We start from the raw sequence: 13,925 nt of genomic DNA, 5'->3' as shown, positions 1-13,925 counted from the left end.
GCCAGGGATATGGGATAGGGAGGACAGGTATCCTATTTACCTATTTATAGTATATTTAAAAAACCAAATATCACCAGTAAATAGGATAGTACTGGTGATACTAGGGTCTTTAAATTGTCTAAAAGCCTCCTGAATGTTCACTTTAACATTATGCTTGGTAACTTACATGTGTGTGGCAATATTTTATATGTGTCAAATGCTACATAATAAAAAAACTTTCAAATCATTGGACCAGATCAGGTTTCATAAAAACTTATCTAGAATATTTTGTAAATTCCTGTCAAGAGGTTTGCTTGTCCTGAGCTGAATGCTCAAGATAAGTTAGCTTTTGACACCTAACAAGCAAGCAACATAGAAAAGAACAGCCAGCTGGTTTAAAGGCCAGAGTTCCCAGAAGCCCCTCAAACAGGCATCTCCCAGGAGGAACCACTAAAGACATATGGACAAGTAAGAAACTGATTACACAATGTATCATCTTATTTCTGTTTAAGTTGCCCTTTCCAGGTTGCCATTTTGAAAGACTCTTGGAATAGAATAAAATACTGCCATATTATTTTATCTTTACTTCTCATGAACATTCTGTATTATGCCTTTATGACATATTTTTGGCACCTCAATTCTTGCTTTTTTGAGATTGGGGTGCTTTCACAGCAGGTTTGTTGCCTAAGCACCAAATAAGTACTCTTTGCAGGGTACCTGATAGGCTTCAGCAGCTGAGGTTACCACCTGCTCCACTGCACCAACAACAAAGACTCCCTTCTTGATATGCTCCCTTAAGTACAGTCCAGCTGATGCAGAGTCCAGTAGGTCATATATCTGCTCGTTGTAGATTTCAATAAAGGAACACTTACAAAGAAAACTCTTCCCAGCTCCAGCCTGTAAAAAAGAAGCCTCATTTAGATACATTATTTTCATGTGTTCATACCTAGTTTTCATAAGCATTAATTTTGCACTTGCTTCACAAGACATAAATCTCCTACGCTATTATCCTTTAATACAATATAAGATACCTAAAAGTAAAAAAATCTAGATAACTAGTTTTTTGTTTTGTTTTGTTTTGAAATGGAGTCTCACTCTGTCACCCAGGCTGGAGTGCAGTGGTGTGATCTGGGCTCACTGCAAGCTCCGCCTCCCGGGTTTGTGCCATTCTCCTGCCTCAGCCCCCTGAGTAGCTGGGACTACAGGTGCCTCCCACCACGCCCGGCTAATTTTTTGTATTTGTAGTAGAGATGGGGTTTCACTGTGTTAGCCAGGATGGTCTCGATCTCCTGACCTTGTGATTCACCTCAGCCTCCCAAAGTGCTGGGATTACCGGCGTGAGCCACTGCGCCCGGCCGATAACTAGTTTTAACACATGGTTATATTTTAGAGCTGCATCAAAGTGTGGTCCCAGGCACCCTAGAGGCCTCCACAGGTGCCTGGGAGCTAATACAGGGAGAGGAGAATTGAGCAGTCCAGTTGGGAAATTCCATTTTTGTCTGTGTTATATATTTGATGTCCTCATAAAGTTTTATTTGAAACAAGTGTTATGTTCTTCAAACGACTGAAAATAATTTATTTTAAAAGACTTTATAGGATTTTTAACCATAGAAATGCATGGTACTAAATTATTTCACTGCCACACAATTCGTGTGTCTAACTTCAGTTTTACAGATAGGTGATTTCTGCAAAGGAGTAAATGGTAAACCAATGTTATATATAAGTTTCTTTGGTACATAAGTAATGGAACATAAAACACAAATGGTCCTAAGCCCCGACTTCCCCAAGCTAAATCAGCACAATTGTGAGAAGGCCCAACCTGGGAGCCAATGTAGGAGGAAAGACCATATCCCCACAGTGATGGAGCCATACCACATGTGGAGCACAAAGACCATGGGAAGGCAGTAGCAGGTGCTACAAAGATGGTGAGGATGAGTCCATCACTGCTGGATGCCATGAGGATTTAGGGACACCTGCAGTCACCTGTGAGCCTAGGTACAGGTAGATGATTAGGCTTAGAGTATTAATGTATCTGTTTTCCTCAGCTGAGATTTTCTTTACAGTTTCTCTCTTGCAAAATATTTTTTTTTGAGAGCCCCAGAAGCATTATTTTCCTTTCTTGTAAACTAGCAATTTGGGATAAAGGATAATGCATGTTTTATAAACTAAAAACTCAATTGAGATAAAACAACTCAGAATCCTTAATATTATCCTCAGAACTGAAAGGTTTTCTTATACCACACTAGTCTATCCACATTGTAGAGTAGTACCATTCATGCTCCACCATGTATCATGAGCTAATTATCAGTAGCTACCTATTCAAAATTAGACATTTCATAGAACCACTTTATTTTTACATTAAGTTTTACCTTTTCTTTTTCACGATCAATTAAGGAAAACAAATATTCAAAACTTCGTGGGATTACTCCTCTCAGGTTATGAGAAAAATTATCAGATTCAGATGGTCCTAAAAAAGTTAAAAAAATAAACACTGGATTTTTATTCTATTCCAAGAGTCTTTCAAAATGGCAATTTACATAGAAATAAGATGATTATACTATATAATGATTTTCCTACTTGTGCTCCAAGCAAGTTAAATTTAGGTCTGTGAGAGGAATTGAAATTTTTCCAACTGCCAGGTACCAAAATCTGCAGGAATATCAAACAACTGTACTTTATTGCAGCACATTTGGTCTCATAGACTGACCTGTGCTCCAGGCCTTGGCCCCATACCTTGTGACCATAGGCTAATTACTAAATCCCTCTTAAGCTGCAGAGTTCTCAGTTATAAAATGGGGATAATAATGGTAATAAAAACCACATAGGGTTATTGGAAAGAATTAACTGAGAGTGTAAAGGCAAAGCACTGAGAGCCATGTTAGTGCTTTAAACACATTAAGTACTAAAAATCACGATTAGCTAGTTGATTTTTTTAAAAATTAGGCAATAAAAGCCAAGCTGTTAAGAAAAGTACTGTAAGAATATCCTATAAGATTTCCATGCAGACAGAAAAATGCAGAGTCTCTATTTTGTTACACTGGGAAAACGAAGAGGTATCAGTGTATATGTAAATAGCAGGATTCTAAGGAATTCTAATTCAAGTTATAGCAATATTTCCCAGAAAAAATATATATAGCTAGAAAAGATCTAGATCTATTTAACAATCAAAATATTGGTGAAGTATGCCTTAGAGACCAAAGGAACTAACAAAATGCTGATATGCAGAAGAAAAATAAAGAATAAATTTTAAAATATAATAGTTGTCTTTGGTAGAAGGCCTTGCACCACACCTGGAATATTTTAAATAGTCCTTGTAACCCGTAGCTTAAGAAACACATAACAGAGGTAGAAAAATGCAAGTAAATGAATAAAGAGAATGAATATTAGAACATGCAGATAATTTTACATCATTTTCCTGTTGGAGAATATCAATTTGGTATAGTATGTTTGGCCCCAATTCTCATGTTGAAATTTGATCCCCACTGTTGGAGGTGTGGCTTGCTGGGACATTTTTGGGTCATGGAGTGCGGGGGGGCACAACCACTCATGAAAGGCTTGGTGCCATTCTCATGGGAGTGAGTTCTCTTATTTCCCAAGAGAACTAGTTGTTGGAGACAGCCTGGCACTTCCTCATCTCTCTCTCTCTCTTTGTCACTCTCCCTCTCTCTCACTTTCCTCTCTCTCTCTCTCACTTTCCTCTCTCACCACGTAATCGCTGCATGCCCATTCCCCTTTGTCTTCTGCCATGAGCTGAAGCAGCATGAGGCCCTCACCAGAAGCCGAGCAGATGCTGGTGCCACGCTTCTTCTATGACCTGCAGAACTGTGAGCCAAGTAAACCTCTTTTCTTTATAAATTACCCAGCCTCAGGTATTTCTTTACAGCAACACAAATAGACAAAGATTCAACAAATCTTTAATTACCTTCATCATCTCTTGCCTGACCCACTACAGTATCTCCTAATCCTTGCTCTATCCCCTAATAGCCTTTATTCCACTTAGCTGCCTGAGTAATCCTTTTAATTATATATCAGATCATGTACTTCCTATTTGTTTGTTTATTTTAAAAAAGAACTCTTCCAATAATGTCACATCATATTCAAAACAAAATCCAAAATCCTCACCAGGGCCTATATGACCTGGCCCTAGGGTATAGCTCCGACTTCCCATGCTACCAGCCCCTTATCCTGGAAAACTCCACTCTCAATGGGTCTTCTGCTGTTCTTCAAACATTCTTGAGTGTGCACCCACCTCAGGGCCTGTGCAACTGCTGTTCCTCTGCCTGTAAGATTATTCTCTTGGACAGTCTCGTTGTTCACTCTTCTTTCACTTAATAACCTCAAAGGTGACCTCCTGAGAGATCTTTCCTGACCCACCACCTAAAATAGCACCCTCTACTTTTTTCCATCCCTTTACATTGCTTTATTTTAATTCATAGCACTTATTACCTCTGGCATAATTTCTAGAGGTGTATTTGCTTTTAATTGTGTATTCCCCCTGCCTGAAAATCAGAAGGTCCACAAGAGCCAGGACACTGCCTTGTATTCAAGTAAACCAACAGTGTCTTCAAGAGTGCCGGGCATACTGTAAGTACAAGTATTCAATTATTTGTTGTTGTTGTTGTTGCTATAACCTCAGAGAGAGAGGAAGACCTTTCTTACTACAACTCACAATTCAGAAGCCATTAAAGAAGAAAAAGAAGCCGGGTGCAGTGGCTTCTGCCTGTAATCCCAGCACTTTGGGAGGCCGAGGCAGGTAGAGCACTTGAAGCCGGAAGTTGGACACCAGCCTGGCCAACATGGTGAGACCCCCATCTCTACTAAATATACAAAAACTAGCCGGGTGTGGTGGCGCATGCCTGTAATCCCAGCTACTTGGGAAACTGAGGCTGGAGAATTGCCTTGAACCCAGGAGGTGGAGGTTGCAGTGAGCCAAGATTGCACCACTGCACTCTAGCCTAGGCGACAGGGGGTAGGCTCTGTCTCAAAAAAATTAAAAAAAGAAGAAGAAATTGGGAGGCCGAGACGGGCGGGTCACGAGGTCAGGAGATCAAGACCATCCTGGCTAACACGGTGAAACCCCGTCTCTACTAAAAAATACAAAAAATAGGCCGGGCGAGGTGGCAGGCGCCTGTAGTCCCAGCTACTCGGGAGGCTGAGGCAGAAGAATGGCGTAAACTTGGGCGGCGGAGATTGCAGGGAGCTGAGATCCGGCCACTGCACTCCAGCTTGGGCGACAGAGCGAGACTCCGTCTCAAAAAAAAAAAAAAAAAAAGAAGAAGAAGAAAAAGAAAAGAAAAAAATTCAGCCATGTAAAATAAAACTTTAGCATAGAAAAAAAAAACCTCAAGTAAGTCAAAAGACAAATGAAAAACCTAGAGAAAAATCTGGAATCCATATCATAGACAAAAGGCTAACTTCTCTGTTTTATAAGGAATACCCACCAATGAGTAAGAAAAAGTCAAGCTAATTTTTCAAATGGGAGAAAAAAGCTTGAATGGGCATTTCAACAGAGAGGCTATTGATATATCAGATAAACATATGAAAGGTATTCAGTTGTCAACAGAAATAAACACACAATAAGATAATACTATACATACTTAAGAATGCCTAAAATGTTTTAAATTGACAATTTCAAGTACATATAAGGAAGTGGAGCAACCGGAACTTCCATATACTACTGAGATAATCACTTTGGGAAACTGTTGGGCAGAATTACTAAAGCTAAATATACATATATACTATGATCCAGCAATTTTCCTGGATACATATCCAACACAAATTATTTCAAAAGACACAAGAAAAGATGTTCACAGCAACATTATTCATATGGTTGAAAAGTTGAAATAATCCAAATGTCTATCAACAGTAGACTAGAAAATGTGTAGTATATTCATACAATAATATATTATACAGTAATGGAAATAAACTACTACTACTTGCAACAACATGAGTGAATCGCAGAAACTTAACACTAAAAGACCAGAAACAAAAGATACACAATAAAATATTATTTGTAGAGGATCAAAAACAAGCAATATTAATGATGACAGAGATCAGAGTAATAGGCATTCCAGCGGACAGGGTTTGGTAGTTACTGACCAGGAATCTTGATCTGGTTAGTAGTTATACAGGTGTATAAACATATACAAATTCATTAAATCCTACTGAAAAACTGTTTATTCAGTACCACTCTGTGCCAGGCATTGAGCTGGAAACATAGCTGCAAACATGATTAACACATGGACTTTGCTAGCAAAAAACTCACAACTTGGCAGAAGCCTAGGGAAATCTCCTTAATTTCAAGAGATCAACATCATATATAGAAATTATGCCTTTCCCCAAAATGTTGTAGGTTACTGTTATCACAGAAAGGGTAGATTAAGCCAACAAAAGTTAGTCTTTAATTTACTTACCCATCATAGTAAACGTCTTCCCTGAGCCAGTCTGTCCACTGTAAAAAATAATGTTTTACATATTATTTTTACACATAAAATTAAAAGACTACTCCTATTATAATACTAGTGTATAAGTTTTCTCCACAAAAAGTTAGCTTATTTTCTTTTCATTTTTAAATTCTATTAGATAAAAAGTGAATGATCCTCCTCTTTTCTCTCCAATCTCCCTACAAAGAGCTAACCACTATTAATTGGCAAATGCTTCTATATTACACAAACATAGCCATCAGAGTTTTCATTTAATCTTTATTTACAAAAATTGGGATGATGCTCTTCATACTGCTTGGCAACCTGTTTTTCCCTTAATTTTACCTCAGATACCTTTCTAGGTCAGCAATAGAGGTCTGCCTCATTATTTTTAATAGCTACACCGTATTCCACAGGTTTGGGATCGTGGAGCATCTTGAAGCACCATAATTTATTTAACCAGAATCAAATGAACTTTTGTTTCCAATTTTTGCTATGCTAACTAATACAGCATTTCCTTTCCTAAATTCTTTGTCTTTAAAAGATACTAAAATCTCTTCATTTAAATATAAAGCAATAAAAAAATTCTTATGCTATAGGTTTTTCTGCAGTGTCGTATCTCCTGTTATTCCACTTAACAGAAACAAGAGTAACAAAAAACTAAAAGTAAAAAAGTTGAAGCCAGGCAGTTCCAGCTACTGAGGAGGCTGAAGTAGGAAGATGGCTTGAGCCTAGGAGTTCCAGGCTGTGGTGCACTAGAATCACAGCTGTGGATAGCCACTGCACTCCAGGACCGGGCAACATAACAAGACCCCATCTTACAAAAAAAAAAAAAAAAAAAAAAAAAAGTTGTATTTTAAAGATGTCAATCAGGATATCAAAAGACTTTAGCTTAGATTCACAGCAAAAATAGAAAATTTTGAATTTACTTTTTCATTAAATGCCCCCCAAAACTAGAAAACAGTATGCTATAGTTTTTTACCCCCTTCTTCTGGAAGAAAAGAGGAAAAAAGTTCTTTAGTAACTCAGAATGAGAAATGGATATTATTGAGTCCCCTACAAATAGGGTAATCCTACAGATTATTGTCCAAACAGGCACTTGAGAGTGAAGAGGACATTATTAATAATACTTGACAATTGGTATTGTCCTCAGTAAACCAGACAGTATACCCACCCCGCCATGTATTACCTAGCTCTGTCTGCTGAGAAGGCCTAGAAGCAACAAACCAAACACACCTAGCGCCCAGATCTTGGTTGCTAAATACCATGCTCCAATTAAAGGAATTAGGGTTCATTGGTGAAATGGCTCATTCTAGGCATAGGTCAGGGAAAACACAAGATGAGCCCAGAGCATCTTGTAGCATCACAAAGTAAGAAGGTCCTCAAAAAACAAAAGGGTGAGCTATAGCAAAGGGACACAAAAACCAACCTCAAGGAGGGCCCATTGGGCAAAGCTGGAACAACAGAAACAACAAGGTAAATAATTTTTAGTATTGGATTATAACCTAAAGAATAAAATAAATGTACATCCATAACATATAAATAATTGAATAAATAAATGTGGAAAACATACAAATCTTTCTTTTTTGTTTTGTTTTGTTTTTTTTGAGACAGAGTCACACCCTGTTACCCAGGCTGGAGTGCAGTAGTGCAATCTTGGCTCGCTGCAACCTCCGCCTCCTGGGTTCAAGTGATTCCTGCCTCAGCCTCCCGAAAAGCTGGGACTACAGGTGAGCACTACCACACCCAGCTATTTTTTTTTTTTTTTGTATTTTTAGTAGAGACGGGGGTCTCACCATGTTGGCCTGGCTGGTCTTGAACTCCTGAACTCCGGTAACCCGCCCACCTCAGCCTCCCAAAGTGCTAGGATTACAGGCATGAGCCACCACGCCTGGCTGGACAAACCTTTCTTACAAAAAAATGTTATATATATAGTTAGACAGATACTCTGCTCTACACTACCCCTCTACCTTCGAGTGTAATCCCTGCTACCTTGATAGCCAGGCAGGGCCAGTCTAATCATATGAGTCCCCAAAATCAGAAAACCTATTTTAGCTGCTGTCAGAGGGAGGTGTGACAAAGGAAGAAGAGTCAAAGAGTTACATGTTGTTGGTTTTGAAGATAAAGGGGGTTGTAAGCTAAGTAATATGGGTGGCCTCTAGAAGCTAAAAAAGGCAAAGAAACAAATTTTCCAGAAAGGAACAGAGCTGCCAAAACAATTGCATCCCTGCTGACGCCTTGATTTTAGCCCGTGAGAGACCCGAGTTGAACTTTTCACTTACAGATCTGTAAGATAATACATTTGTGTTGTTTTAAGCCACTAAGTCTGTGGTAATTTGTTACAACAGCAACAGGAAAATAATACAAGCATGTACTATGTATAAGGACACAGACAACAACTTACTATGCAAAGATGGTACCGTTATAACCGCTCATGCAAGACTCCACAATGCTTTTAGCCACAGTTGAGAATACAGACTCCTACAAACGTAACCAAACATGTTTAACATTTCAAAAAAATGAAAACATTTTTCCTAAATTACATTCTACAATGTAACAGCAAAAATTGCTTAGTAATAACATGGTAACATCCACTACAAAAAAAAGGCTAAACTATCTAAGATGATAAAACTTTAAACATAATTACATTTATTAATCTCCTATACAACTATAGATTTAAAGCACACAACTCAACTGTATACAGAATTTTGTATAGCATATTGCATGTAGATATTGTACTGGTACTAGCATAAAAAAAATGGCTGTATATCTTCTTCAGTGATTTTTCTCGTAAGTTTGCATTGAACAGTCAATACCTCCATTTTATTTTCATTTTTACCTATAAGTAGATGCAGTCTTATTAAGAATGTAAGAACTCCCAAATCTACAGTTTATTTTTATTTATTTATTTATGAGATGGAGTCTCGCTCTGTCACCTTTAGGGCAATGGCGCAATCTCAGCTCACTGAAACTTCCACCTCCCAGGTTCAAGCAATTCCCCTGCCTCAGCCTCCTGAGTAGCTGGGACTACAGGTGCGCGCAACCATGCCTGGCTAATTTTTGTATTTTTAGTAGAAACGGGGTTTCACCATGTTGATCAGGCTAGTCTCAAACTCCTGACCTCGTGATCCACCTTGTGAGGTGGACCTCACCTCCACCTCCCAAAGTGCTGGGACTATAGGCATGAGCCACTGCACAAGGCCCTCATTTTATGTATCTCTTGGCCAGCTATGCTCCACATAAAAGAAGATCCAAAGACCTAAACGTCGGCCCAAAAACATCTCCATGTATAAGGGAATACTGAAGATCTGTGATGGGCTGCGTGCAGTGGCTCACACCTGCAATCCTAGCACTTTGGGAGGCCAGAAGTTCGAGACCAGCCTGGGGAACAGCAAGACTCCATCTCTACAAAAAATTTAAAATGTAGCTGGGCATAATTGAGATTTATCCTGGAATGAAAAAAAAATTAGCCAAGCATAGTGACACATGCCTATAATCACAGCTACTTGGGAGGCTAAGGAGGAGGATCACTTGTACACTCCAGCCTTGGCAATAAAGCAAGACCCCATCTCTTAAAAAAAAAAAAAAAAAAAATCTGTGATGTTCAGTATAGTAGCCGTTAGTTATATGTAGGTATTTAGATTTAAATTAAGTAAACAAAACTCAAAAGTCAGTTCCTCATACATACTAGCCATATTAAAAGTGCTCAGGAGCCACATGTGGCTAGTGCCTCTGACGCACTGAATTTTAAATTGGATTTAATTAATTTAAACTTATATAGTCACATTTGGCTAGAGGCCATTGTAACAAACAGCACAGATACAGGACATTTCCATCACTGCAGAAAGTTCCATTGGATAGCACTAACTAGGTCTTAATTAAGTTGACGTTAATTAGAAAAGCACTTGTTGACATCATGGTAATCCTAAATCCTTAGATTAGGCAGTTCAACGGTATTTCTCAATCATGCACTGGCTCCAAAAAGTGCATCTTCACTAACCTCCAGTGCCTCAGATGCACGAGCAACACTTTTTTTTAAATTTATTTATTAAAATATATTTATTAAAATTAAAGCAGTTTTATTAAAATGAATATGATAATGATTAATCAATATTAAATAAGTGCCTAATAAATATTAAATTATTCCCCAATGACTGTAATAAATTCCCTTTCTTCTGATAACATACTTCTGTATCTCCTACGAGCAACACTTTTAATATAACTAGTGTGTATGAGGAACTGACTTTCAAGTTTCATTTAATTAGTTTAAATCTAAATAGCCACATACAACTAATGGCTACTACACTGAACATCACGGATCTTTTTTTTTTTTTTTTTTTTAAAGAGACAGAGTCTTGCTCTGTTGCCGAGGCTGGAGTGCAGTGGCACTATCATAGCTCACTGTAGCCTCAAACTCCTGGGCTCAAGTGATCCTCCTGCCTTAGCCTCCCGAATAGCTGGGATTACAGGCATGTGACACTATGCCCATAATTTCCTATCACTTGGTGGGAAAAAAAAAAATGGAGGCTTTTGTCATTCTGCTACAAAGTTTGATGAAAAAAGGAGAAAACTATTTAATAAAATTAGATTTAAAATATTTATGCAATATTTGAGTCTCCTTATTTGAGACAGATGAAATTAAAAAGAGACCAACCCAGAAAAGAAATCCTTTTTTTTTGTTTTGTTTGTTTTTGAGACAGAGTCTTGCTCTGTTGCCCAGTCTGGAGTGCAGCAGTACAATCTCTGCTCACTGCAAGCTCCGCCTCCTGGGTTCATGCCATTCACCTGCCTCAGCCTCCTGAGTAGCTGGGACTACAGGTGCCCACCACCACACCCAGCTAATTTTCTGTATTTTTAGTACAGACGGAGTTTCACTGTGTTAGCCAGGATGATCTCAATCTCCTGACCTTGTGATTCGCCCACCTCGGCCTCCCAAGGTGCTGGGATTACAGGCGTGAGCCACCGCACCTGACCAAGAAATGAAATTCTTAGAGCTAATGAAGGCCTACCTGTTCCAGGTAAAAAGTAAAGTTTCCAGCCAGGCAAGGTGTCTCACACCTGTAATCCCAGCACTTTGGGAGGCTAAGGCAGGCAGATCACAAGGTCAAGAGATCAAGACCATCCTGGCCAACATGGTGAAACCCCTTCTGTACTAAAAATACAAAAATTAGCTACGCATGGTGGTGCGCACCTGTAGTCCTAGCTACTCGGGAGGCTGAGGCAGGAGAATTGCTTGAAACCTAGAGGCGGAGGTTGCAGTAAGCCGAGATCATGCCACTGCATTCCAGCCTGGTGACAGAGTGAGACTCCATCTCAAAAAAAAAAAAAAAAAAGTTAAATTTCCAATTATCATTACCTGAGTGGTATCCACATCTGCAACATGATCAAACATGAAGGTCTTGGGCTCAGGGTTGGAGTGCAGCCGGAGACTCGTGGAGGAGAGCACAGATAAGCATAAGTTCTGCTCTCCATCAGCTGACCCAGATCTTTCTGCAGGAGGACGAATTCGCACAAAAACTTTGATAGCATCACCTTCATTACTAAAGACAAAAAAAAAAAAAAAAAGTAGCAGTGCAGTTTATTGAAGAAGAAAACTGAAAAAGGATCCAAGTCTCATATTGCCTGTAATGTTTCTATAATGAGTTTCTCCAACAAAGCCGAAGACATACCCCATACAAATTTACCTCTTTGTTTGTTTGTTTGTTTGTTTTTTGAGATGGAGAGTTTTGTTCTTGTTGCCCAGGCTGGAGTGCAACGGTGCGGTCTTGGCTCACTGCAACCTCCACCTCCCAGGTTCAAGTGATTCACCTGCCTCAGCCTTCCAAGTAGCTGGGATTACAGGGACCTGCCATCACACCCAGCTAATTTTTGTACTTTTAGTAGAGATGGGGTTTCACCATATTGGTCAGGTTGGTCTTGAACTCCTGACCTCAAGTTATCTGCCCACCTTGGCCTCCCAAAGTGCTGGGATTACTGGCATGAGCCCCTGCACCCGGCCAAATTTATCTCTTTTTAAAGAGTCTCACATGACCCATTCCTTTTACTGATTTACTTCACAACAGGCACCTTCACAACCCTTTACTTGAACTCAAAGGGAGTGTGAGTTTATTTCATAGAGTAAGCAGTGCTTGTCTCTCATTTCCCTCTTACTAGCAATAATAAGTCAGTCATTCCCAAGGAGAATTATGCTACTGATTCTATTATTTTGCCTGGAAAGTGAGAGGGCAAAGGGAATATGTGATTTTCTCACATTTCCAGCTGGTTGAGGACTAAGTTAAATTTTGAAATAAGTACTCTTTACTAAGCTAAATGGTTGTTTTGAAAATATTCAATCCCTAGTCCTTTGGGAGCTCATCAAGAATATTTTTTTTCTTACCTTGTTTGGTTAGACTGACCATTTGTCACACTGCGTAACTCAGCTGGAATAAAAATAAAAAGTCATTAAAGGTCATTTAAATTGTAATATGGAAATCCTATTCTTCTCTAACATGCTCCTGCGTTGCCTACTATATTCAGCCTCCTCAGATCCCTGGCATTAACAATGTGGTGCTCCACAGCTGAGGCCTTGATCCTATTCTCATTCTATCCCAACCCATTACTGGTTATAACACCTAGTGTCATGGTGATAGAGACAGGAGACAGCCAAATGCCGTCCAGGTCACTGTGCATAACACCTAGTGTCATGGTGATAGAGACAGGAGACAGCCAAATGCCGTCCAGGTCATTGTGCACAGGGGGCTTGCCTAACATAACCACAGTGAAAAATTCCATCCCTCAACACATGCACAGTAAGGGAAATAAATCAATGCGGAGTGGCTCAGACTAAGGGCCCACATGCACACTGGGAGAATGGGGTGGAACCAATGGGAATTTGTGCCTTATGCAGGGAGAGAAGCCTGGCCTCTTCGGCTGGTGTGTTGTGGCCTGGTATTCAATCTGTGAGGTGGGAGCCTGTTGGCAGGACCTCCTTTTTTCATTGAGAGCTTTCTTTTAATTGAAAGAAATCAGGCACATTCCTCAGCCCCGGGCTCAACACAAACAGGCCCAGTACAAACACATCCCACCATATATCTCTCAATTTCCTGAGCCCAGTACAAACACATCCCACCATATATCTCTCAACTTCCTGAGCCCAGTACAAACACATCCCACCATATATCTCTCAATTTCCTGACAAACACCACCTGGAAAATCCCCGATAAGGACACAGCGTTTGAGGTTTTACTGAAAGCGCGGGAACCAATAGAAAAACTACTAAATGTATAACTTAAAATGTAAACCAATTGTAATGCTGTAACCAAAAGAATTCCCTTGTTCCTCTGTAACTTTACTATCCTATTTACATCGGGCTATAAAAGGCAAGCACTCGCATTGTTCGGGGACCTCTTGTATGCTGTGGAATGGAGGGACCAAGTTCGAACTTGCAGTAAAAGATCCTTGCCGCTTGGCTTTGACTCTGGACTCTGGTGGTCTTCTTTGGGGAACAAACAGTCTGGGCATAACATAATAAATTCTGCTCTCCTC

At 39.5% G+C, this 13,925-nt stretch overlaps 1 protein-coding gene across 1 annotated transcript in view; it reads right to left on the bottom strand.

The window, feature by feature from the left end:
* The window catches only part of LOC105480317 (kinesin family member 15), a 97,941-nt gene that overhangs the window by 72,910 nt on the left and 11,106 nt on the right, over positions 1-13,925 (bottom strand). The window contains exons 2-7 of the mRNA XM_011738987.2: positions 12,778-12,820; positions 11,758-11,941; positions 8,806-8,882; positions 6,393-6,430; positions 2,349-2,446; positions 697-876 (exon numbers count right to left, since the gene is read on the bottom strand). Of these exons, the coding sequence (XP_011737289.2) occupies positions 697-876; positions 2,349-2,446; positions 6,393-6,430; positions 8,806-8,882; positions 11,758-11,941; positions 12,778-12,820 (620 nt within the window). The remainder of the gene's footprint in view (positions 1-696; positions 877-2,348; positions 2,447-6,392; positions 6,431-8,805; positions 8,883-11,757; positions 11,942-12,777; positions 12,821-13,925) is intronic.

Source organism: Macaca nemestrina, chromosome 2, assembly GCF_043159975.1.
Source record: "Macaca nemestrina isolate mMacNem1 chromosome 2, mMacNem.hap1, whole genome shotgun sequence".
Classification (NCBI taxonomy): Eukaryota; Metazoa; Chordata; class Mammalia; order Primates; family Cercopithecidae; genus Macaca; species Macaca nemestrina.
Note: the sequence above shows the minus strand (reverse complement) of the source record. Positions and strands in the feature narration are given on the sequence as shown.